This window comes from Garra rufa, chromosome 16 (assembly GCF_049309525.1).
Source record: "Garra rufa chromosome 16, GarRuf1.0, whole genome shotgun sequence".
Classification (NCBI taxonomy): Eukaryota; Metazoa; Chordata; class Actinopteri; order Cypriniformes; family Cyprinidae; genus Garra; species Garra rufa.
Genome location: NC_133376.1, coordinates 42,532,493 through 42,558,616, shown reverse-complemented (window position 1 = coordinate 42,558,616; position 26,124 = coordinate 42,532,493). Strand labels below are relative to the sequence as shown.

Genomic DNA, 26,124 nt, shown 5'->3' with positions numbered 1-26,124 from the left:
TGATTTATGGAAAGTTATCTGTTTTTGCAAATAAACTCTGCATATATATATATATATATATATATATATATATATATATATATATATATATATATATATATATACAGAGAGAGAGAGAGAGATATTGATATAGATAGTATATAAAAGTGTCTGCTAAATGAATAAATGTAAATATATAAACAGTGATCAGCATAAATGAGTACACCCCCTATGAAACGTAACAAATTCATCAATTAGTCTTTACTTAGAAGACATTTAAGGGTTCTTTACAGATATAATATTTCAGCAAATCTGCTTGATCAGCAATCAAAGAAGAATGTTATTCAGGAAAAAAAAAAAAAAAAATCTTATCAAAGTGATAAAATGTAGTGTTGCAAAACTTAGTACACCCTCATGAAAGGTACTAAATCAAATGAAATCAAATTTTCTGGTGTAAGGTTAAGGCAAGTTTTGATCAGCAGGTAAGTATGTTGAACCAAAACTGTCAAAGATAAGCAATTTTTGACAATTAAAAGTGTTATAACATCCACAGAATCATTCTCAGGCTGAATGCTGACAACAATGAAACCGCTTGAGAGAGAGAACTGTCAGGATATTTATTTCTTAGCATAAAAGAAGACAATGAAACAAGAGGAATACTGTTTTAAGTGTGAAAACATAGAAGAAGTAACACAGACATTTAAAAACAATGGACTTGTGACAAGGCTCCAAATAATCAGGCTTTCACTTTAAGTTTTCATTCAGTAATGAGTGTGTTTTTGCTATAAAAGAGCAGGAGAAATACAATGTAAGTGTCTCAGAGTCAGAAAAAGCTGTGACTGTTTATCTGACAGAGTAAGACGCAGCCTGCAGAAGTGACATGGATGGCTGTTTATCCACACCAGAACTATCTACTGTAGCCAAAGCACAATAAACTCATTTAATCCTTCCAAGGCCCATATTTACAAAGTATAGACTTCTGGGAATCCATACTCTAAGTCTAAGTCATTTCAGATCTAAAAGCATCCAAAATGTTTATGTTATGTTGTTGCTAGAGGAGGAGTACAGTGAGACGTGCCTGGTTCCCACAGCGACGTTCAGTCTTAGTAAAGCTCTTCTATAGGGATGTATGAGTGCTGAAGGTGTGAGAAAGTTATGCTTTATCAATGCTGTCATCAATTCACACACCACTGTGTGATGTAACAAAACCCTGAAACAGCATTGTTGGGCATTTTTCAACATGACAATGAAGATATGCATTATTCCGACATTGAAACTCCTTTAGTGATCATGTATTTCACTCAATCTTAACACTCTTGAGCACCTGTGTCAGATTCTGTAGAGACGCGCTGAGCAACACTCCCCATTAAAGACCAGGGCATTCAAGGAGGTCGTCCACCAGGAGTTAAACAGGACAGATGTGACAATTTGTCATGAACTTGACTAGAATATTATACATCTGGGCCCGTATTCACAAAACATTTGTGACCCTGGACCACAAAACCACAAAAAAGTCTTAAGTCGCTGGGGTATATTTGTAGCAATAGCCAAAAATACATTGCATAGGTCAAAATTTTTGATTTTTCTTTTATGCCAAAAATCATTAAGAAATTAAGTAAAGTTCATGTTCCATGAAGAATTTTTGCAAAATTCCTACTATAAATATATCAAAATGTAATTTTTGATTAGTAATATGCATTGTTAAGAACCTAATTTGGACAACTTTAAAGGTGATTTTCTCAGTATTTTGATTTTTTTTTTTTTTTTGCACCCTCAGATTCCAGATTTTCAAATAGATGTATCTCGGCCAAATATTGCCCTATCCTAACAAACCATACATCAATAGAAAGCTTATTTATTGAACTTTCATATGATGCATACATCTCAGTTTTGTAAAATTTAACCTTATGACTGGTTTTGTGGTCCAGGGTCACATATGTTCAGCTAATTGTCAGCCACTCATATGTGCTTCTCATAAACAATTAGCAAATATGCATATAAACATTTTAATTGACAGACTAGAATAATCATGGCTACTAGTAAGGCATGCAAACGTAAAATAAAACCAAACTGGACTCAAGAACAGCTTCTTACCCAACCTGTTAATGAAAACAAGGATATAATCAAATGAAAATTTGGATATTTATGGATAACCTCCAAAACCAAAAAAGATGCGCGGGAAAACATGTGTGCCAATTAATGCAACATGTTCCTAAAATGTTTATGTTCCAAGGCAGATAGCTGGCAACAGTCATTTTTGCCCTGGGAAATTACAAAATGTTTATGTTTTTACTGGTTAAAAAATGATAACAATTGGTCACCTTCTATTGGTTGTTTGTTAAAAACACTAAATCCAAATGGAATATGTCCCATAAAACAGTACAGGAAACCATTTATTTATGATTTTCATTGTTAAAAGTTGATGGTTTGTAATATTTGTAATAGTATTTGTAATGGAAACAATTAGAATTTCTTTGATGAATGTTTTTTTTTTTTTTTCAGCAGAGAGGATAGGCCTAGTTTGGGATTTGGTCTTAGTGACTTACAGTAGGAGTCCTCTTCACTACTCCTAATGTTTCACAGATTTAGGAGCTAGTTTTAGCCCTTAAATGCTTTGTGAAATACTCTTAGAGGAGTCCTAAATTTAGGATTGACGCGCCCATTATTTTTAAGATTTTCTCCTAAATCGGCAAGTTATGAGCTACTTTTACTCCTTAGGATGTTTTGCGAATACAGGCCCAAATGAATTAAATCTAGGGTGTACTAATTTCTTACTTATTTCTTACTTATTTTACAGAAAATATTAGCATATTTTTTTTTGTTTTTAATTAAGTATATGTTTAATACATTTCAATTTTGCCAGCTTTCCATTAATTATATTAGTGAAAATTAAGAAAATACCTATTTTATATTTATTCAGAGGGGGTGTACTTTGTGCACTGTGTGTGTGTGTGTGTGTGTGTGTGTGTGTGTGTGTGTGTGTGTGTGTGTGTGTGTGTGTGTGTGTGTGTGTGTGTGTGTGTGTGTGTGTGTGTAAATATATATATATATATATATATATATATATATATATATATATATATATATAGTAAATGTTTATTCAGACACCTTCAACATTTTTCACATTATCAGTTTATTCGCTATAGTTTAGAAAATGGTAATAAAATATGACAAGATCTCAGAGTTAATCTGTGTCAGAACAAATTTACCTTGATAATGTCAGATAACTTTAATAGAAAGGTATGTAATGAATCAAGTTGAATAGCTGTCAGCTGTTAAATTTAAGTACACAATTAGATAATACCAATTTAGTTCAAGCAATTACCAAGCAATGCTTAATTTTGTTCAGTCTGTGGTGTAAAAAGGTCACATTAGCAAGTTAAAGAAAAAAACACTTCAGCAAAACAAGGTCAGGTCATAGTGTCTGAATAATCTTTGGTCCCAAATTTTTATAAATTTATAAATTTTACTGGTAGTCCACAATTTTTGGGTATAATATGTCACTTCATTTTGCTATAAATTGTAGTTTGACTATATATATATATATATATATATATATATATATATATATATATATATATTTAAAAAATATCTTAATGGAACATGATCTTTGCTTTTTGGCATAAAATAATTTTTTTTAATTTTGATCCATATAATGTATTGTTGGCTATTATGACAAAAAAAAACTCAGTGATCCTCTCAGAAAATGACCGTAACACAACATGAAATATTTAGCGGATTGCATGAATTGACCATCAGACAAATGCATTAAGAAACAACAACACTAAAGCATATTACGCAAGTACATAATGCAAGTATAAGTACATAATCCCTGAGATTTTTACATTAGCACCTTCATGTTTATTTTTCAGTGCCACATTGTCTCCTCCAAATAGGATTTTAAAAGCCATTGCACAACTGTTTGAATTGTTTGCATTTATTAATTCCTGGGCAGGTGCATGTTCTCCCAACAGAGAGAGAGCTGAGATCTAGATGCACAGAGAAACATCAGAGAACATCAAATAGACCGTGAGCTGAGAATACATATTAAATATCCACCCCCCACACTGAGATTTACTTTATCTCTATATTACGGCGCCGCCGCGTCAGGAGAGCCACCGTACGCGTCTGTGTAAATGGCGCCCGTAAAAGTTCAGTTCTGTGGATGCACTTTTTCTCCTTTATTTTCAAGGCGAATTCTTTGAAGCCTTCACTATAAACCCAGCGCTTTTGATCTAGTGCAGTGTGAGCCGTGTCTCTGTAGAGGGCAGGCCACTGAAAGCATTGGTTCAATGTTGCATCACCAGTTAGAGCTGCAGATTATGTCATCAACTCCTTAGTGTGCTGCACACACACACATGCAGAAGAGCAGAACTAGAGCAGAACCAGAGAGTTTGCAGCGTACCAGGGTTAGGATAACGACGTGGCCCTCGGCTGCGAATATAAAGGCAAATGGAGTGGAAAGTCTATATAGGTGATAAAATAGGAAAGGAACAGGATCAAATGCTCGTCAAATAGTGTCAGACAGCCTCGCGCTCTATCAGGGATGAAGTTGCGAGATGACGAAAGTGAGAGACAGAGAAAGAGCAGTCCAAAGGAGAGCACACGCTCTTACTGCCGAAGAGAAACTCACTCGATCTCCCTGTGGAGATAAAACACAACCAAAGACAAATACAAGATCAGCAGAGATGAAAACGTGGCATACAAGCGTTCACAGCCTCGCACACACTTTCATCGCTCGTGTCCTGACGTCAGTGATTAATGTTTGATGAAAATCATTTTTTCCGTGTGAAATCAGGGTGCTAATGCAGAGAGCGTACGTTATTGCATTGTATATTTCTGGCGCTACGTTGTGAAAGGCCTCAAATGACTGCCTTTAGCTGCCCTCAGGAAAACAAATAATGAAACTTCAGCGTTTGAGTTTGATAAGTGACTCTATTTTCAGAGGATGTGTTGATTTTCTTGATTCGGTAAATCTCACGCCTTCGGCACTGAGGGAAATTTGGGATTAAATGTGACGTTTGCCTCATGATCCCTTTGAACAAATCAGATGAATCAAGGATTCTGGAGAGGAAAATATATATATAGGCTATAGCAGAGGATTTTTTTTTTTTTTTTTAAAGAGTTGGCCTTGATAAATCTTGGATGGGGCTCTGACCTCAACAGCCGCAGCAACAGAGTCACCCAGAAGGAACATCATCTCTCCTGTTTTCACCTGCTTGAGTCCTGCGGCTGTTTAAGTTCAGAAATTATTTATGTATTTACATCCTCATGTGGAAACCTGTGTGCCATCATAGTTTACTCAAAAATACATCTACGGCATTCTGTGGAGATGGGATGAGAGGATAAGCTACAGAGCAGAAATAAATATGAAAACCACACCATGTCCAATTCAGGAAAAATAAATGGGAAAGAAATCACAATACAAGACCTTGTCCCTTTAAGAGGCCTATATATTATGCATTATGGCCTATATCCAAAATGTTGTTGCTCGTTTTTAAGATTGTGAAACATAATGTCTCAATTATGTTATAAATTTGGACTCGTGTTTATCCTACAGTTTTCAGAGATAAAAAATGGATACGAGTCAGACGAGTTAGTCTTTGTCTGATGAGATAAAAAATGTTTAGAATAAATAAATAAATAAATGATACAGGGTTCGCACAGATACTGTAAAATGAAATTCCAGGCCTTTTAAGCACTACTTTTTTAATTTTAAGGACTTCAATAAGAGATCTCACTTTTTCTTCTACACTGAGCCATAAATCTCCACTTCAGTAGCACTTACACACAACAAACTTTACATTTTTATTCCTGTCTATATCCCGAAGGTTTTTACAGAGGGATTTGTTCATATATAATTTGCTTGATTTTATACAACAATTTACTCTCCAAAAAATGGTAAAAAAAAAAATATAGTGTTTCCTGGCTGTTCTACGTTTTTTCGGAATTATGGCGTGACGAAATGAAATACACAAAATTTCCTCTTTTAAAACGTTTGACTCTAATATGTAAAAAAAAAAAATGAAACAAACATTTTGAAACTGACTTCATCCAGTGTTTAGATTTTTGTACTAGAAATGTATGCAAATATTAAAGCGCATATTTCAATAAATAATGCTTCATTTGCATATTTAAACCTAACATTTTAGAAAACTTGTAATACAAAAAATGTTTGCAATTATCAGTGTAATCAATCAACTGGGTAAGTAAGGTGATAACTATTAGTTAATTTTTCTACTCTATTCACCTGCAGTGTCTGGCCTTAACTAGACTTTCCTGCTGAATCAGCACTATGTTTAGTTTCCACATGACGTGTAGTGTTCAAGAAAACAAGATAATTTCTGTCAGACAATTTAGAGTTTACAAGTTGTAATTTGAGCTCTACTAGGACGTGAGCACACATTTCATTTCATTGCTGCCTGTGATTTCCCCTCTTTATAACTAATTACATTCTAAAAGAACTGAGAGAATGAACACAACGTAATAAAAATGCTAAAAACTCCCTCGTTAATGTCTAGTAGATCGTTTTTTGTGTCAGTGAGCAGTTATAAGTGCACAAACCTGGGCTTTTCCAAGGTGTCTTTGCTGAGGTATATGTACCAGTAGATGAGGTTGAAGAGCCCAAAGGCCAAAGGGAAGAAGATGCGGGCGTATTTGTCTATGTTACTGGTGCCTGCCAACATCATGTTGGGTGGGACAGCTGAGCCCTGAAGGAAGATGGGAAAGCGAGTCCTGGGTGCCTCGGACACAGAGTTTGCCCGTCTTCTGCGGCTAAAGCCACTGGTATCAGACTGAGGCTGTGGCAAAACAAACAGTAAATGAATCAGTTCCACCTGATATATAAGACATATAACAAAGACAGAATCCAACACTTTGGGTATCCATACTATGGAAGTCAATGGCATCATCTGTTCTGTGATCAACCTTCTACACTGTAAAAAGTGAACAGTTGGATCAACTTAAAAAAATAATATCAATTGGTAACACCTAAAAAATTAAGTTGATTGAACTAAGATTATCTAAGTGTGGTCAATCACACTTAAATAATCTTAGTTCAATCAACTTACATTTTTTAGGTGTAACCAATTTAAGTATTTTTTTTAAGTTGATCCAACTGTTCACTTTTTACAGTGTAAGTAGCTTATTTAGATATTTTGAAAAATGTTATTTTAGAGAAGTACAGTCTTTTAAGTTATTGTGAAAATGCACAGATACTTTGAATTTTGTGTGTTTTATCCTGTTAGATTTGTGTGACGTCTTCAACATGGAAAGCAGTTAAATTTGGTAGGAAAAAATGGATATTTTCTCTCTAAACATCATAATCTTTTCGTTTATTTCAGCTAATCTCGTAAAATTAGGGAGCTAAACCAATAGTAGTACTGGCAGTGTCGTGCAAACATGGCTGAAGACGCGAAAAGCGGAAGAACAAACTGAATAAACTGAGTGAGTCATTTGCACTGGAACTTCTCCGAATGACTCAAACTCGTGACTCTGATCATTCAGTTCAAGCGATTCGCAAAAAACAGATCAAAAGAGCCATTCCTTTTTGAATTTCGACATCGCTTGTAATGGTTTTAAATGGTTTTAAGCACATATAATGATGGAAACAGAGCTTTTTGAAACTCTTAATCAGTTAAACCTTTGCATCACAAAATTATTCAAGTTTCGAAGCACTCCGATTGGATCATGAATTTGATTCGCAAATGATTTTATTCATAAGCGGGTTTGTGAGTCATTTGATGCAGATTGGAACTTTGGAGCGCGAATTGCGAATCATTTGATTCAGATCGACCATTCAGAATGCGAATGGCGAATCATTTGATTCAGATCGGAACTTTGGAGCACGAATTGCGAATCGTTTGATTTATATAGGAACCGAGCGCAGTTCGCGAATGATTTTATTCATATGCGGGTTTGTGAATCATTTGATGCAGATTGGAACTTTGGAGCGCGAATTGCGAATCATTTGATTCAGATCGACCATTCAGAATGCGAATGGCGAATCATTTGATTCAGATCGGAACTTTGGAGCACGAATTGCGAATCGTTTGATTTATATAGGAACCGAGCGTGGTTCACAAATTATTTTATTCATATGCGGATTTGTGAATCATTTGATGCAGATTGGAACTTTGGAGCACGAATTGCGAATCATTTGATTCAGATCGGAACTTTGGAACACGAATTGCGAATCGTTTGATTTATATATGAACCGAGCGCAGTTCGCAAATGATTTTATTCAAATGCGGGTTTGTGAATCATTTGATGCAGATGGGAACTTTGGAGCGTGAATGGTGAATCATTTGATTCAGATCGGAACTTTGGAGTGCGAATCGTTTGATTTATTTAGGAAACGAGCGCGGTTCGCGAATCATTTGATTCAGATCGGAACTTTGGAGTGCGAATCGTTTGATTTATATAGGAACCGAGCGCGGTTCGCAAATTATTTTATTCATATGCAGGTTTGTGAATCATTTGATGCAGATCGAGACTTCAGAGTGCGAATGGCGAATCATTTGATTCAGATCAGAACTTTGGAGCACAAATTGCGAATCGCTTAATTTATATAGGAACCAAGCGTGGTTCGCAAATCATTTGATTCATATGCGGGTTCGCGAATCATTTGATTCATATGCGGGTTCACGAATCATTTGATTCATAATTTGATTCAGATCGAAATTTTGGACGTAGAGCGGACCGCAAGGGCACTTTACTTGATTTGACTTTGCAAATCGCGAATCATTTGATTCAGATCAGTACTTTGGAGTGCAAATTGTGAATCATTTGATTGATATTGGAACTGATTCGGGATTCACAAATTATTTGATTCATATTAGGACTTCGGTGCGGGTTCGAGACTCATTTGATTCAGTTCGGGACATCATTGAGGGTCCGTGATTCTTTTTATCTGCTTTCTTTTTTATGATACAGTACGAAACATTAAACTATTAAAAATCTTAATTAAATTAAGCTTAAATATAGTAAACGTGTGGTAACCATCGTTTGATTTATATAGGAACCGAGCGCGATTCGCGAATGATTTTATTCATATGCGGGTTTGTGAATCATTTGATGCAGATTGGAACTTTGGAGTGCGAATCATTTGATTTATATAGGAACCGAGCGCGGTTCGTGAATCATTTGATTCAGATCGGAATTTTGGAGCACGAATTGCGAATCGTTTGATTTATATAGGAACCGAGCGCGGTTCGCGAATGATTTTATTCATATGCGGGTTTGTGAATCATTTTGATGCAGATTGGAACTTTGGAGTGCGGATTGTTTGATTTATTTAGGAACCGAGCGTGGTTCGTGAATCATTTGATTCAGATCGGAATTTTGGAGCACGAATTGCGAATCGTTTGATTTATATAGAAACCGAGCGCGGTTCGCGAATGATTTTATTCATATAAAATAAAATTTCATCATTTGATTTATATAGGAACCGAGCGCGGTTCGTGAATCATTTGATTCAGATCGGAACTTTGGAGTGCGGATTGTTTGATTTATTTAGGAACCGAGCGTGGTTCGCGAATCATTTGATTCAGATCGGAACTTGAGTGCGAATCATTTGATTTATATAGGAACCGAGCGCGGTTCGTGAATCATTTGATTCAGATCGGAACTTTGGAACACGAATTGCGAATCGTTTGATTCAGATCGGAACTTTGGAGTGCGAATCATTTGATTTATATAGGAACCGAGCGCGGTTCGTGAATCATTTGATTCAAATCGGAACTTTGGCGTGCGAATCGTTTGATTCAGATCGGAACTTTGGAGTGCGAATCGTTTGATTTATTTAGGAACCGAGCGTGGTTCGCGAATCATTTGATTCAGATTTGAACTTTGGAGCACGAATTGCGAATCGTTTGATTTATATAGGAACTGATTGCGGTTCATGAATGAATTTATTCATATGCGGGTTTGTGAATCATTTGATGCAGATCGAGACTTCAGAGTGCGAATGGCGAATCATTTGATTCAGATCGGAACTTTGGAGCACGAATTTTGAATCGCTTGATTTATATAGGAACCAAGCGTGGTTCGTGAATCATTTGATTCGGAACAGAACTTTGGAGCACAAATTGTGAATTGTTTGATTTATATAGGAACCGAGCGCGGTTCGCAAATCATTTGATTCATATGCGGGTTCGCGAATCATTTGATTCATAATTTGATTCAGATAGAAATTTTGGATGTAGAGCGGACCGCAAGGGCACTTTACTTGATTTGACTTTGCAAATCGCGAATCATTTGATTCAGATCAGTACTTTGGAGGGCAAATTGTGAATCATTTGATTGATATCGGAACTGATTCGGGATTCACAAATTATTTGATTCATATTATGACTTCGGTGCGGGTTCGCGACTCATTTGATTCAGTTCGGGACTTCATTGAGGGTCCGTGATTCTTTTTATCTGCTTTATTTTTTTATGATACACTACGAAACATTAAACTATTAAAAATCTTAATTAAATTAAGCTTAAATATAGTAAACGTGTGGTAACCATGTTTTGTTTTGTTTTTTTGTTTAAAAACCCCAGTTTTACTACAAATACTATTGTGAAACAATGGTTAGTGTAGCAAAACCATGGTTAATTTATGGTTGCCATAACTACAGTCACAATTGTGTAAGTTACTTTTTCTTATCTGGCCAAAATGTGTCTATTTGGTTCATTGCCGAAACAAGTGAATGACATCTTCCTCAGAAGAGTGACAAAAACAGCAACTCACTTCCATGTCTGACTTATATTTTAATTACGTCCAAAAGCTTTCTCTGAAATTTGGATGAACTTACTAATCTGTTGTTTGACCTCTTCATATTTAAGGAGAGAATGGACAGTTATTAAAGATCAAAATTTACTTAAAGGAGCCAACACATTTGTTCACACCATTAAGAATCCATACAACCAAGAATTTTGTTACAGCAATATATTTCCACTCAATTCCATATAATATTTCCACAAAATTCACAACGGCTTCCTGCGTGTTCATATTTGCACCAAAAATTGGTTTATTCTGTGTATGGTAATCATTGGCCCTAACTAGAAATTCTACATTGCATGAACTCATAAAATGACTGGATTTCACCAGGAATCATTTGCTGAACAGAAGCCAAAATATTCTTAAAATAGCCATTGGCCTATCCAATATATTCCAATATATTCAAAAACACTTTACTGCACTTTATAAAAATAAGAGGTTAAACTACACCCCTCATGCCCATATACTACCTTCCCATCCATCTGTAAGCCAGAGAGAACTGGAGCAAGTGGATCCGCAGCACAGGTGAGAGATTATAAGAGTCATGGCTCGCAGTTTTAATACGGGCGGCTATTTTTAAAACACCAACCATGAGCTCCCCGCGTGACAGCGGTCCCGAGAGATGCCACTCGCCTGTAGAATTACCATATCCAACTCAGCACAACAGATAAGAACCACTATTCACACGTGGCTGCAAGAGAGCAGATAAATGACCCCTCACTGAACACCTGAACAATTCGCTTTTGAACACAACAGTGGACACATTAAAGGTTAAGCCATGTGCTATGATTAGTTATGCGTGCTAAATATGTCTTTAGAGGTATTTAAGCATCCCTGTGGGAGGCACATATATGCAGCTTCAGCGACACTCATTTAGCATCACAATAACGGTGACACAGCTCACTGGTTTGTGAAGAGCAGCGCTCGTGTTGTGCATATCCTATAACTGGGAGCTCCGTCGGCTGTGCTTTTTGACCAGAGTGTGGTGTTAATTAAACAAGGCTCACAGGAGATAGTTACCGTCTCTGGCTCGTCGTCGCTGCCCTGAGCTATGGACTCAAGAACGGAGGCCCTTGAGAGCCGGCGTTTTTCCCTGTTGGCCTCGAGCGTGGCAAAGTAGTTGACCGCAGCAAACTCAACGAGGGCCGAAGCCACGAAGGCAAAGCAGACGGCAATGAACCAGTCCATGGCAGTGGCATAGGAGACTTTAGGCAGTGAGGAGCGGGCACTGATGCTCAGAGTGGTCATGGTGAGCACAGTGGTGATTCCTGAAGGTCACAGGAGATTATGTGAAGATGCAAGTACAGATTTACATGAAGACATTATCCCAGAAACATTGAAAACATGAAAAACGAACCCTGAACAGGAACTAGCTAAAATTAATGTTTTGCCACATTTATTCACCCTCATGTTGCACCAAACCTGTATTAATGTTGGTAACCAAATGTCTGCTGAATATTCTTTTTTCCATAGTATGGAAGTCAATGGCTACCAGCAATATCCAGTTACCAAGATTCTTCAAAATATTCTTTTGTGTTCAACAGAAGACAGAAACTCAGGTAAGTTTGGAATACATTTTTGGGTGACCCTGCTGAAAAAATCAGCATATGCTGGTTAGGTAGGTTTTGGTGCTGGGATGCTGGTTTTAGCTGGTTTATGCTGGTCCTTTGTTGGTTTATGCTGGCCATTTGCTGGTTTATGCTGGTCCTTTGCTGGTTTATGCTGGCCCTTGAGGACCAGCATTAACCAGCTAAAACCAGCATCCCAGCACCAAAACCTAGTTAACCAGCATATGCTCTTTTTTCAGCAGGGGAGCTGTCCTTCAATTCAATTGAGTGAGCCATTTGTGCTGGAATCGCTCTGATTGATTCAAACTTGCAACTCAAGCGATTCACTAGCAAAAACCAGATCAAAAGAGCCATTCATTTTTTAGTTTTTTTTTTTCAAACTCTGAATCAGTTAAACCATCGCATCATAAAATGATTTACATTTTGAAGCGCTCCAATAGGATTGTGAATCATTATTAAAATCGGGACTACAGAGCACAAATCATTTGATACAGATTGCAACCTCGGAGCGAGTTTGCAAATGTTTTGATTAGTGGTGGGCCGTTATCAGCGTTAACGTGCTGCGTTAACATGAGACTCTTATCGGGCAATAAAAAAAATACAGCCGTTAATCTATTCTCAAAGTTGGGTTGGGACTTGGAAGCTGGGTCTATACAACGCAAACTATGATGACTTTCACCTTGATATTTTAGCGCAGATGTATACCTAGCCGAATTGCACTGTAGGGGGCGAGAACGAGTCTTCAACCTGTGTGTATGCCTACTGTGAAATTACCACATCAAATGTGATGTGCTGACATGGATGCAGTTATGAAGCCGCCAGGTTTGCTTCAGGGCAGGTGCGTTGCTAGACCCTTTTTACTGGGGCACGCACCCCAGCGAAAATCAGCTGTGCCCCAGTAAAATCTCAAATTTGAGTTATAATTTACTTTGATAATCCCGAAATAAAGACATTAAACTATATGCAACCACTGAATTGACGCTTCTAAAAGCAACGCAGTTTAACCGAAGACTATGCACGCAGATTTCCATGCTCGTGCGCGTCTGTGTATTTAGTTAATTGTGTTGTAAATGCAATTGTCGAGCAGTTTGGGTTGCATTTTGGAAACAGGAGATGACCGCCTGATCTAATGCACCACCTGGCTTGAGAAACCCGTTCTCAAAGACTTACTTTTAGTCATTATTTGGGTAGCACACATATTCTGAATAGGGATGCACCGATCCGAATCGGCCGATCATGCTTGCGCGTTTTGTCAGTAAAGCCGGTTCTGTAATCAGCGGTAAATGCCATCAGGTGCGTGATTTCACGTTGAGCCGTATATACTACACACAGCCGTTGTTTACCGACGAGCTGCGCAAATCAATGTTCATTATCAGTGTGAAAGTGCGCAGCTCGTCGGTAAACAATGGCTGTGTGTAGTATATACAGCTCAACGTGAAATCACGCACCTGATGGCATTTACCGCTGATTACAGAACCGGCTTTACTGACAAAACGCGCAAGTGATCGGCCGATACGGATCGGTGCATCCCTAATTCTGAATGCCTTCAGCAGAATTCAAATTAGCCATTTTAATCTAGATTAATTCCAAGATTACAGTGAGATTAATCTAGATTAAAAAAAATTATCTTTGCCCACCACTAGTTTTAATTGAGATATGAACTTCAGGGAGTGGATCGTGAACCATTTAATTCAGATCAGGACTTTAGAGCGTGGTTCGTGAATCATTTGATTCAGATCGGGACTTTAGAGCGTGGTTCGTGAATCATTTGATTCAGATCGGGACTTCAGAGCGTGGTTCGTGAATCATTTGATTCAGATCGGGACTTCAGAGTGTGGTTCGTGAATCATTTGATTCAGATCGGGACTTCAGAGTGTGGTTTGTGAATCATTTGATTCAGATCGGGACTTCAGAGTGTGGTTCGTGAATCATTTGATTCAGATCGGGACTTCAGAGTGTGGTTCGTGAATCATTTGATTCAGATCGAGACTTCAGAGTGTGGTTCGTGAATCATTTGATTCAGATCGGGACTTCGGAGCGTGGTTCGCAAATCATTTGATTCAGATCGGGACTACAGAGTGTGGTTCGTGAACCATTTGATTCAGATCGGGACTTCAGAGCGTGGTTCGTGAATCATTTGATTCAGATCGGGACTACAGAGCGTGGTTCGTGAATCATTTGATTCAGATCGGGACTTCAGAGCGTGGTTCGTGAATCATTTGATTCAGATCGGGACTTCAGAGTGTGGTTCGTGAATCATTTGATTCAGATCGGGACTTCAGAGTGTGGTTCGTGAATCATTTGATTCAGATCGGGACTTCAGAGTGTGGTTCGTGAATCATTTGATTCAGATCGGGACTTCAGAGTGTGGTTCGTGAATCATTTGATTCAGATCGGGACTTCGGAGCGTGGTTCGCGAATCATTTGATTCAGATCGGGACTTCGGAGCGTGGTTCGCGAATCATTTGATTAAGATCGGGACTTCGGAGCGTGGTTCGTGAATCATTTGATTCAGATCGGGACTTCAGAGCGTGGTTCGCGAATCATTTGATTCAGATCGGGACTTCAGAGCGTGGTTCGTGAATCATTTGATTCAGATCGGGACTTCAGAGCGTGGTTCGTGAATCATTTGATTAAGATCGGGACTTCAGAGCGTGGTTCGCGAATCATTTGATTAAGATCGGGACTTCAGAGCGTGGTTCGTGAATCATTTGATTCAGATCGGGACTTCAGAGCGTGGTTCGCGAATCATTTGATTCAGATCGGGACTTCAGAGCGTGGTTCGCGAATCATTTGATTCAGATCGGGACTTCAGAGCGTGGTTCGCGAATCATTTGATTCAGATCGGGACTTCAGAGCGTGGTTCGCGAATCATTTGATTCAGATCGGGACTTCAGAGCGTGGTTCGCGAATCATTTGATTCAGATCGGGACTTCAGAGCGTGGTTCGCGAATCATTTGATTCAGATCGGGACTTCAGAGCGTGGTTCGCGAATCATTTGATTCAGATCGGGACTTCAGAGCGTGGTTCGCGAATCATTTGATTCAGATCGGGACTTCAGAGCGTGGTTCGCGAATCATTTGATTCAGATCGGGACTTCAGAGCGTGGTTCGCGAATCATTTGATTCAGATCGGGACTTCAGAGCGTGGTTCGCGAATCATTTGATTCAGATCGGGACTTCAGAGCGTGGTTCGCGAATCATTTGATTCAGATCGGGACTTCAGAGCGTGGTTCGCGAATCATTTGATTCAGATCGGGACTTCAGAGCGTGGTTCGCGAATCATTTGATTCAGATCGGGACTTCAGAGCGTGGTTCGCGAATCATTTGATTCAGATCGGGACTTCAGAGCGTGGTTCGCGAATCATTTGATTCAGATCGGGACTTCAGAGCGTGGTTCGCGAATCATTTGATTCAGATCGGGACTTCAGAGCGTGGTTCGCGAATCATTTGATTCAGATCGGGACTTCAGAGCGTGGTTCGCGAATCATTTGATTCAGATCGGGACTTCAGAGCGTGGTTCGCGAATCATTTGATTCAGATCGGGACTTCAGAGCGTGGTTCGCGAATCATTTGATTCAGATCGGGACTTCAGAGCGTGGTTCGCGAATCATTTGATTCAGATCGGGACTTCAGAGCGTGGTTCGTGAATCATTTGATTCAGATCGGGACTTCAGAGCGTGGTTCGTGAATCATTTGATTCAGATCGGGACTTCAGAGCGTGGTTCGTGAATCATTTGATTCAGATCGGGACTTCAGAGCGTGGTTCGTGAATCATTTGATTCAGATCGGGACTTCAGAGCGTGGTTCGTGAATCATTTGATTCAGATCGGGACTTCAGAGCGTGGTTCGTGAATCATTTGATTCAGATCGGGACTTCAGAGCGTGGTTCGTGAATCATTTGATTCAGATCGGGACTTCAGAGCGTGGTTCGTGAATCATTTGATTAAGATCAGGACTTTGGAGCATAGTTCACAAATTATTTGATTCAGATCAAGACTTTGAAGCGTGGTTTGAAGTGGCCAAAAGCAACATCCGGTTACCAGCATTCTTCAAAATATTCTTTTGTGTTCAATAGAAGAAAGAAACTCATCAGTGAGCAAATGATGACTAAATTTCCGATCATAAAAATCAAAAATCCGATCACGAACCATTATTAAAATCGGGACTACAGAGCGTGAATCATTTGATACAGATTGGAACCTCGGAGCGAGTTTGCAAATGTTTTACTTCAGATATGAACTTCAGGGAGCGGATCGTGAATCATTTGATTCGGATCAGGACTTCGAAGCAGGTAAAAAAATCTTAATTTAGATTGAAACTTCGGTGCTCGAACTGTGAATCACTTATTTCAGTTTGGGACTTCGGAGCATGGTTTGCAAATCATTTAATTCATTTCAGAACTTTGCTGCAGGTTCGCAAATTTGATTTAGATGGACTTCGTAGCGGGTTCACAAATCTTTTGATTCAGGTCGGAATTCGGAAAACGCATGGCGAATCATTTGATTCAGATTGGGACTTCAGAGCGTGAATTGCAAATTATTTAATTCATATCAGGACTTTGCTGCAGGTTAGCCAACCATTTGATTCAGATTGGGACTTTGGAGCACAAATCGAGAATCATTTGATTCATATCAGGACTTCTGAGCAGGTTTACAAATCATTAGTTTCAGATTAGAACTTCGCAAATCATTTAATTCAGTTTTTTTAACAGCTAAGTTTACATAGCAATAATTTCTCAAAGCGAATGATAGTGTGGATGTTCAATGTAATCTTTATACTCAAAGAAAAATAAGACCCACTCATACCAGCCACTGTTCGAGCCGGAACAGACTCCTTGTTGATCCAGAATGCGACTTGTGACAGCACAACCACCATAATCAATGGGATGTACGTTTGGATAAGATGGTAGCCAAGCTTCCTCTGAAGATAGAAATGGACAACCTGGACGGAATACAGACCTAAAGGGTGCCAAGACATTAGTGGAGGACACTGATGAAGACAAATCGTGCAAATTCGGCAGCTCGCACACATGCATATGATGCTCCGATCAAGCCCATTTGGCCGAACACAGCTCCAAAACATTTAGACGGAATTTTGGCTCCCAACTCTTAACTTTTGTCCTTGATTCCAAGAAAAGGCAAAGTCACACAAGCAAAAGTAAACACAGATCTTTCTTCTGGATGTGACCCTGATCCATTTCCCACAGATCTGATGGCTGCCCAGCAAGTGGTCCCTGCTTTTTTGCCTGCCTCATTACTGAGCCCCCGGTCATCCTCGGGACACGATCAGAGGCTGAGCAGGCTTATTGTAACGCGGCTATTTTTAAAGACAGGCAGCATGAATTAGGCCTGATCAGTTAAGCATCTTAGATTGCCTCTCAGAGGGGAAGCTGGCTGGAATCAGCCTGACTTGTAGTTCTTAACACACACAATTAGATAAGTCATTTACTATGGTAATATGGGAGTGCAATATGTGATTTCTTGTGATAGTGGTAATTAAACAATATTTTGTGTAATGTTCTTTTACTTGGCTAGTTTATATGGAAGCCCATTTCCACCACTGGATAAAAAATAAAAAAAGGTAACTGCTGACTTTTTGTCTTGCAATTTTACATCTCACAATTCAGAATTTTTTTCTCAGAACTGTGAGATGTAATTGCACAATTGTGAGTTATAAAGTCAGAATTGCGTGATACAAAATAGTCCTTTTTTTTTTTTTTTTTGCTTTTTCTCTTGCAATTGCGACTTTGTAGAAAATGTCAGAATTGTGAGACACAGTCACAATTGCAAAAAAAAGACTGATATGTTCACAGAATTACTAGTTTATTTCTCAAAAGTCTGACTTAATAACTCACAATTGCAAGTTTATATCTTGCAATTCTTTTTTTCACTAAAAAACTAACTCACAAAAAAAAAAATTTCTCACAATTGCGACTTTGTATCTCGCAATTCTGACTTTTTCTCAGAATTGCGAGCCACTGTAACACTTGTAAAAAAAGTCCAGTTTTGAGTCAAAAAAGACTGATATGTTCACAATTGCAAGTTTATATCTTGCAATTCTGACTTTTTTTTCTCAAAACTGAGATATAAATGCACAATTGTGAGTAATAAATCAGAATTGCGTGATATAAAGTCAGAATTGCAGAAGATAAACTCACAAAAAATATTTAATAAATTCACAATTAAGTATTTTTTTCTTTTTTTGTGTACTTTTTTCACGCAATTGCAACTTTGTATCTCGTAATTCTGTTGTTTTTCTCAGAAATGCGTGATATAAACTCTCAATTCTGACTTTTTTTCTTGCAATTGCGACTTTGTATCTCGCAATGAAGTCTGAAGTTTTTTCTGTATAAAAGAGTTATAAAGTCCAGTTCTGAGGTAAAAAAAACAAAAAAAAACGTATATGTTCACAGAATTGCGAGTTCATATCTATTTTGGCGTTATAACTGGTAATTTCATTATACATCTCAAAATTCTTACAGTTCTTTTCTCAAAACTGTGGTAAATAAATGCACAATTTTGAGTGAAACTCAGATAATGTTGCAATTCTGAGAAATAAAATCACGATTGCGTGATATAAACTCGCAAAAGCTAGTTATTAAGTCAGAATTGTGAGATATAAACTCGCAATCTGTCTTTTTTTCTCTTTAGACTTTATAACCAAGTTTGTATCTCACAATATATAAAAAAGCCAGAATTACGAGTCGCAATTGAGAGAAAAATATACAAAATTTTTTTTGACTTTTTGAACTGTTTATAACTCACAATTGTGCATTTATATCTCCCAGTTCTGAGACAAAAAGTCAGAACTGCAAGATACAAAGTTGCAATTGCAAAAAAAATCAGAATTGCGAGTGTATATCACGCAATTCAGATTTTATTTTTAAAAATTGCAAATTTATATCTCACAATTCTGAGAAATCAGAATTGCGAGATAAGTCGTAATAACCTTTTTTTTTATTCAGTAGTGGACTTACACATATCAAAAAAACAAAAACCCATTCAGGAATATTTTTCGCTTTTATAATTTGCCACAAACCACAAATATCGCACACCCCTATTAGTAATAGTACAAGACATCTGTCATGCTACATCTGTAGTATTTAAGAAAAATAATTAATACCTGTACTAAATTTATATGTTTTGCTGAACAAAGTCTGGCCCAGAAGGTCGTACTGAAGTAAGCTTGACGATTCTGGAGGAAAATCTACCGATGCCTGAAGACCCTTCCTCCATGTGTAGACAATTTCACGATTGGTGTAAGCATCTGAAAACACAGTATGCAGCTGAAAAATGGTGGAGGGACAGATGGATGTAAAAACAGACAGACAGATCTTACAGCTTCCAAACAGAAGAGGACATGTGTGTCCATCCATAGGGAAGTCCATCAACACCATTGGACATTCAGCACTTACAGTCAGCCTAAAATATAGAGAAAACAGACATTCAGTGAGCCAAATTATTTGCAACAGGATTTAAAACAGACTTTCGAGGGTTTCAAAGTTGCAACTAAGAGAAAAATAGTAAAAAAAAAAAAAAAAATTGGGAGTGTAATTCTGACTTTATATCTAGCCATTCTGACTTTAAAACTTACAAAAGTGCATTTATATCTCAAAGTTTTGAGAAAAAAAGTCAGAATTGCGAGTTTATATCATGTAGTTCTGAGAAAAAAGTCAGAATTGCTAGATATAAAGTCAGAACTTTTTTCTTGCAATTGCGACTTTGTGTCTCACAGTTCTGACTTTTTTTGCGACTTTGTATCCCTCAATTCTGACTTTTTCTCAGAACTCAACAACAATTCATGACTTAACTCACAATTGAGCATTTATCAAAAGTCAGAATTGCAAGATACAAAGTCGCAATTGCAAGAAAAAAAAGTCAGAATTGCGAGTTTATATCTCGCAGTTCTGAGAAAAAAAGTCAGAATTGCTAGATATAAAGTCAGAACTTTTTTCTTGCAATTGTGCAAGAAAAAACTCAGATTTGCTAGATATAAAGTCAGAATTGCAGGATATAAACTCAAAATTGCAAAAAATAGTCTTTTCTTTTTTTACTATTTTCTTGCAATTGCAACTTTGAATTGCAATTCTGACTTTTTTTGTCAGAAACTGAAAGATATAAATGCACTATTCTGACTTTATATCTAGCATTTCTGACTTTATAACTCACAATTGTGCATTTATATCTCACAGTTCTGAGAAAAAATCTGAATTGCGAGACACAAAGTCGCAATTGCACGAAAAAAGTCAGAATTGCTAGATATAAAGTCAGAATAGTGCATTTATATCTCGCAGTTTCTGACAAAAAAAGTCAGAATTGCAAAATATAAGGTCGCAATTGTGAGAAAAAAGTAAAAAAAAGACTATTTCTCACAATTGTGAGTTTATATCCTGCAATTCTGACTTTGTATCTCGCAATTCTAACTTTTTCTCAGAATTGCGTGATATAAATGCACAATTATAAGTTTTAAAGTCAGAATAGTGCATTTATATCTCGCAGTTCTGAGAAAAAAAGTCAGAATTGCGAGATACAAAGTCGCAATTGCAAGAAAAAGTCAGAACTGCAGGATATAAGCTCACAATTGTGAGAAATAGTCTTTTTTACTTTTTTTTACTTTTTTTCTCACAATTGCGACTTTGTATCTCGCAGTTCTGACTTTTTTTCTCAGAACTGCGAGATATAAATGCACTATTCTGACTTTAAAACGTATAATTGTGCATTTATATCACGCAATTCTGAGAAAAAGTCAGAATTGCAGGATATAAACTCACAATTGTGAGAAACAGTCTTTTTTTACTTTTTTTTTACTTTTTTTTCTCACAATTGCGACTTTGACTTTTTCCTCAGAACTGTGAGATATAAATGCACTATTCTGACTTTATATCTAGTAATTCTGACTTTATAACTCACAATTGTGCATTTATATCTCACAGTTCTGAGAAAAAGACTAATGTTCACAGAATTGCGATTTTATATCTCACAATTCTGACTTAAAAACTCACCTTATCTGATTGTTTTACCTCATGGTGTAAAAAACAGTTCCGTTTTGCATAATTCGAAACAGCTTGTTTGGAGACGTCATGTTGTGTAAGAGCGACGTCCTCGCGTTGCGGAAAAACGTGTCGGGCGTCCAGATCTTGTCCACCATGCGGTTGTTCAAAGGCAAGATTTCAATGGGCCCCTCGAAGGCTAACCTCTCGTCAACCCACATTTGGCGGAAAAACATATCCATGGTGAACTCCTGAGAGAGAAACAACTATTTATTTTTGTGAATCCTTCTTATTTTTATGCTTACAACTGATATGAATTTATAATCTGAGATCTTTTTTAGGCATTGTGTGGGTGAGACCTGCTTACTGATATTAGTTTGAACAGCATGTGAGACGGAAATAAAACTTATTATCACGAATCACGATGCCACAGAAGAACCTTTTTTTGTCTAAATGGTTCCATAAAGAACCTTTAACATCTGAAGAACCTTTCTGTTTCACAAAAGGTTCTTGGTGGCAAACATGGTTCTTCAGATTATAAAAAGGTTGACTTCTTTGTGGGACCAACAATGGTTCTTTGATGCTATGGCATCGCTGGGAAGAACCTTTTAAAGCGCCTTTATTTTTAAGGATGTAGCTAAATTGAATTTGTACTTTAATATAATACAAAAATAAAACATTTGGATGCTTTTCTTACCATCTTAACATCAGATACTGGTCCAAAACTTGTGACAAATATGTCTGTTTTCACCTCAGTTATAGAGACTGCAAAGTTAATCACAGATTACATTTACATGCATTATCCATTATATTGTTACAGCAAAATTAATACAGCTTTACATGTTTTCCATATGCATCAGAATGCATCAAAAATTCTAAAAAAAAAAAAAAAAATGACTATTGTACATTTTTACCATGATTTACAAAAAAAATGTAATTTAGTTTAAGAATAGTTTTTAACATAAAACTCCTGTCAGGCATATTTTGAACAAGAATCATTGGATGACATTAAAAACACGAATAATTTGTCATTTTAATTCTTTACCAGTCTTCCCCACTATCCTTCAAAGCACTATTTTACCCATTTGTCAGCAATAAGTATTTAATCTTTAAAATATAATATAAAGGTACTATGGTCACTTATTCTTTTATATATTTTGCAGTATAGATCAGAGTATGTTGTTTCATTTTTACATAAATATATGTTATGCTGAATGATGATGGACCATATTTTGACATTTTATTTTCACAAAAGTTATTTAAATCATTAAAATAGACCCTTTGCTTCCCAGTGTTTGGGGTAACACATTACAAGTTATGCAATAATATTATTTTTTCCAAGTAACTAGTGAAGTAACGCATTACTTTTTAATTGACAAAAATATATCTGAGTTACTTTTTCCTCCATTGATTGAGAAATTGTGAGTAAGATGTTACTATAGTTCTAGAATAAATGTGAACATGCAAAAAAAAATATCTCACTCACTAAAAAAAAGATACAGTATTCCTCAAAATGAATAAAAACAGTGAAATTCAACACAAGCCTGCAATAATTAAATATGTTAAATAATACAAATATCCTTTATGTATTTAATCCCATTTTATTAACCGATGTCTTTGCTGCTGACCTTCGATGATCCAATTCATCCATACTAATAAGCAAAAATTACTTAAGATAATCTAACATTTGTTTTCCTTTTTTATTACTGAAGAGTTGACATTTTTTCTTCTGCAGTCTACTGTACAGACGCCAATTTACTTTTCTCTAAGCCTGAGGCTTTTGGTGTGAAAATGCTTTTACATTTGACAAAAATAGAACTTTTTATATTAAAAACAAACAAGCAAGCCCTGCCCAGATTTATAAAGTTATGCAAAAGTAACCTAATGTTACTTTTTTAGGGAGTAACTCAATATTGTAATGCATTAATTTTAAAAGTAACTTTTCCCAACACTGTTACTTGCATTCAAAAGCTTTCTGCTTATGATAAAATCGCTTTTGGTCAATTTGATTTGATGTGAACACAAAACAAGACAGTCACCTTTGAAACACATAATAAAATAATTTCTCATTCAAATATATATAATATGAGGCCTATGCTTACCTCCGGATCCCGGGCGTAGTCGATTGTCATAACCCTCAAGAAGTCGGTCTAGAATCCGAGTTATATTTTCAGAATTTATCCTTTGCTTTCCTAATACATCTGCAACACTACATGGAGAGAAATCATTAGCACTTTCAGTGAATTTAGACCTAAGTCAGGTTAAATTAAGCATTGACGTAAAAAAAGTCATTTCAACCTTGCTTAGTCTATTAACTCACCTTGTGAGGCATAACAAGGCCAAAAGAAGAGCCATTTATGTGGCAAAAAAAGTAAATATATACAAAATAAGATCAATTTAATTAAGCTGTCAATGGTTAGCGCTCGTAATGTGATGTATAATGCGCTCTAGATGCATTGAAGCTCTGTCTAATGTACGGCTGACAGTAAATGGAGGGCTGGATGTGACATAAAATGCTTTCAGGATAATCAAATTAAAGGATTGGAAAAATCCACTTGCTTCTTTAGCAACAGGTTAAAGAGTAGTTCATCTAGCGAACTAGCCTTGAGCTAGCAAACAAGACCTTGCTAGAGTTTCTCAGCTTTTATAAACATAGCCAGTGTTGTTGTCTTGTTTGATTTTCCATAGCTAGGGTTAAGAGGAGACACTGCAGGCAAAAACACTGGTTTTTCATGCTCCTGTCAACTTTGAGATTTTTGGCTTTTTGGTGTTTCATAAAGTGTTTCTTCAGACTAGTGAAAAGAAAACACCCAAAAGACACTGTTAAGTCTTTCTTGTATAGCACTTTATCTATTTGTGGCAATAGATTTCAACTACAATGCATATTTTAAAGGCCGTTTTCTCAAACTGAGTTTTTTCTCCTACGCTGAGCCATAAATCTCCACTCCAGTAGCACTTACACACACCAAACTTTACATTTTTATTTCTATAAGTCTATATTCTGAAGGTTTTTACACAGGGATTTGTTCATATATAATTTGCTTGACTTTTATACAACATTTTATTTCCCCCAAAATGGTAAAAACACATTGTTTTCTGTCTGTTCCAAGTATTTTCTGAATTATGGAGTGACGAGATACCCAAAATCCTCTCTGTAAAAGCATTTGACTCTAATATGTCAAAAAAAAAATAAACAAGATTTTTTAAATGAATCCGACTTCATCCAGTTTTTAGATGTTTGTTCAAGAAATGTATGCAAATTAGCACATATTTCACTAAATAATGTCTCATTTGCATATTCAAACCTAACATTTTAGAAACCTTGTAAAAGAAAAAAAAATGTTTGCAATTATCAATGTAACCAATTAACTGGGTAAGTAAGGTAATAACTAGTTATTTTTTTTTTTCCCTAGTGTCTCGCCTTAAAATAAACTAAAATAAACTCAAATAAACCAAGGCTAACATCTACACATCTTTTGACTCATATATATTATAATATGTTAGTTAAGTATTACACATGAATACATTTATTGCTTATTATAATGTTTTTGCAGCATGTTTCTTGTTGCTAGCCTGTAATCGTTTATTTTTAGTAGAAGCTCTAGGAGTGAAATAACTATTAGCTTAAGTCAGTAGATGTGTTTTTACTAAAAATAGACAATATTATACAACAATGAGACACTGGCTGTATGTTATTCCTCACTTATTTGACAAAACTTTACAAATTAGCTCTTGTTTACCCACTCTCTGATACACTAGGGTTAAAATAAAATAAACCAGGGCTAACATCTATATTTTAACACACATATATCATAATATACATGTTAGATAAGTATAGCATTACACATTAATACATTTATAGCTTATTATAATGTTTTTACAGCATTTTCTTGCTGCTAGCCTCTTTGTTGTTGTTTATGATCTAATTGTTTATTTTTAGTAGAAGCTTTAGGAGTGTAATAACTATTAGCTAAAGTCAGTAGATGTGTTTTTACTTAAAATAAACAATATTATACAACAATGAGACACTGGCTGTATGTTATTTCTCACATATTTGACAAAACTTTACAAATTAGCTTTTGTTTACCCGCTCTCTGATACACTAGGGTAAAAATAAAATAAACCAGGGCTAACATCTACATATATGTAACATATTTTGACTCATATATATGTTAGTTAAGTATAGCATTGCATAGGAATACATTTATATCTTATTATGTTTTTACAGCTTTTTTCTTGTTGCTAGCCTGTTTGTTGTTGTTTATGGTGTAATCACGTTTATTTTTAGTAGAAGCTTTAGGAGTAAAATAACTATTAGATAAAGTCAGTCGATGTGTTTATCTTAAAATAAACAATATTATACAACAATGAGACACTAGCTGTGTGTTATTCCTCACATATTTGACAAAACTTTACAAATTAGCTCTTGTTTACCCGCTCTCTGATAAATAAACTAAAATTAACCAGTGCTAACATCTACATATATATATTTGACTCATTTTATATACATGTTAGTTAAGTGTTGCATTATAATGTTTTTAGAGCATTTTTCTTGCTGCTAGCCTGTTTGTTGTTGTTTATGGGGTGATCGTGTGTTTTTAGTAGAAGCTTTAGGAGTGAAATAACTATTAGCTAAAGTCAGTCAATGTGTTTTTCCTAAAAATAAACAATATTATATAACACTGGGACGCTGAATGTACGTTATTCCTCACATATTTGACAAAAAGCTATAAATTAGCTTTTGTTTACCCGCGCTCCGACACACTAGATGGCGCACTTTATCTGTGGAGCCACATTATTCGGCCACAGAAGAAGACA

At 36.4% G+C, this 26,124-nt stretch overlaps 1 protein-coding gene across 2 annotated transcripts; it reads right to left on the bottom strand.

Annotated features, from left to right (window-relative positions):
• Nucleotides 1-582: 582 nt before the first annotated feature.
• On the bottom strand, nt 583-23,770 carry gabra6a (gamma-aminobutyric acid type A receptor subunit alpha6a). Of its 2 annotated transcripts, XM_073821235.1 has the most exons (10): nt 23,627-23,770; nt 23,409-23,515; nt 22,004-22,071; nt 21,337-21,557; nt 19,656-19,738; nt 19,440-19,583; nt 17,123-17,275; nt 11,768-12,015; nt 6,544-6,779; nt 583-4,621 (listed from the first exon to the last, which is right to left on the bottom strand). In XM_073821235.1, the coding sequence occupies exons 1-10, from the start codon at nt 23,659-23,661 to the stop codon at nt 4,609-4,611; spliced, it is 1,308 nt and encodes a 435-aa protein (XP_073677336.1). In that variant the 5' UTR covers nt 23,662-23,770; the 3' UTR covers nt 583-4,608. The 2 variants fall into 2 exon arrangements, with proteins under 2 accessions (XP_073677336.1, XP_073677335.1); XM_073821234.1 differs by having other exon boundaries at nt 19,440-19,738.
• Nucleotides 23,771-26,124: the final 2,354 nt, after the last annotated feature.

Excerpts from the sequence above, each read along its gene's own strand:
- gabra6a (XM_073821234.1), bottom strand. The coding sequence starts at position 23,661 with ATGGCTCTTCTTTTGGCCTTGTTATGCCTCACAAG. Across the intron at positions 23,516-23,626 it reads GCCTTGTTATGCCTCACAAG|TGTTGCAGATGTATTAGGAA; the intron begins GTGAGTTAATAG and ends CTCTCCATGTAG. Across the intron at positions 22,072-23,408 it reads ACTACGCCCGGGATCCGGAG|TCTCTATAACTGAGGTGAAA; the intron begins GTAAGCATAGGC and ends TTAACTTTGCAG.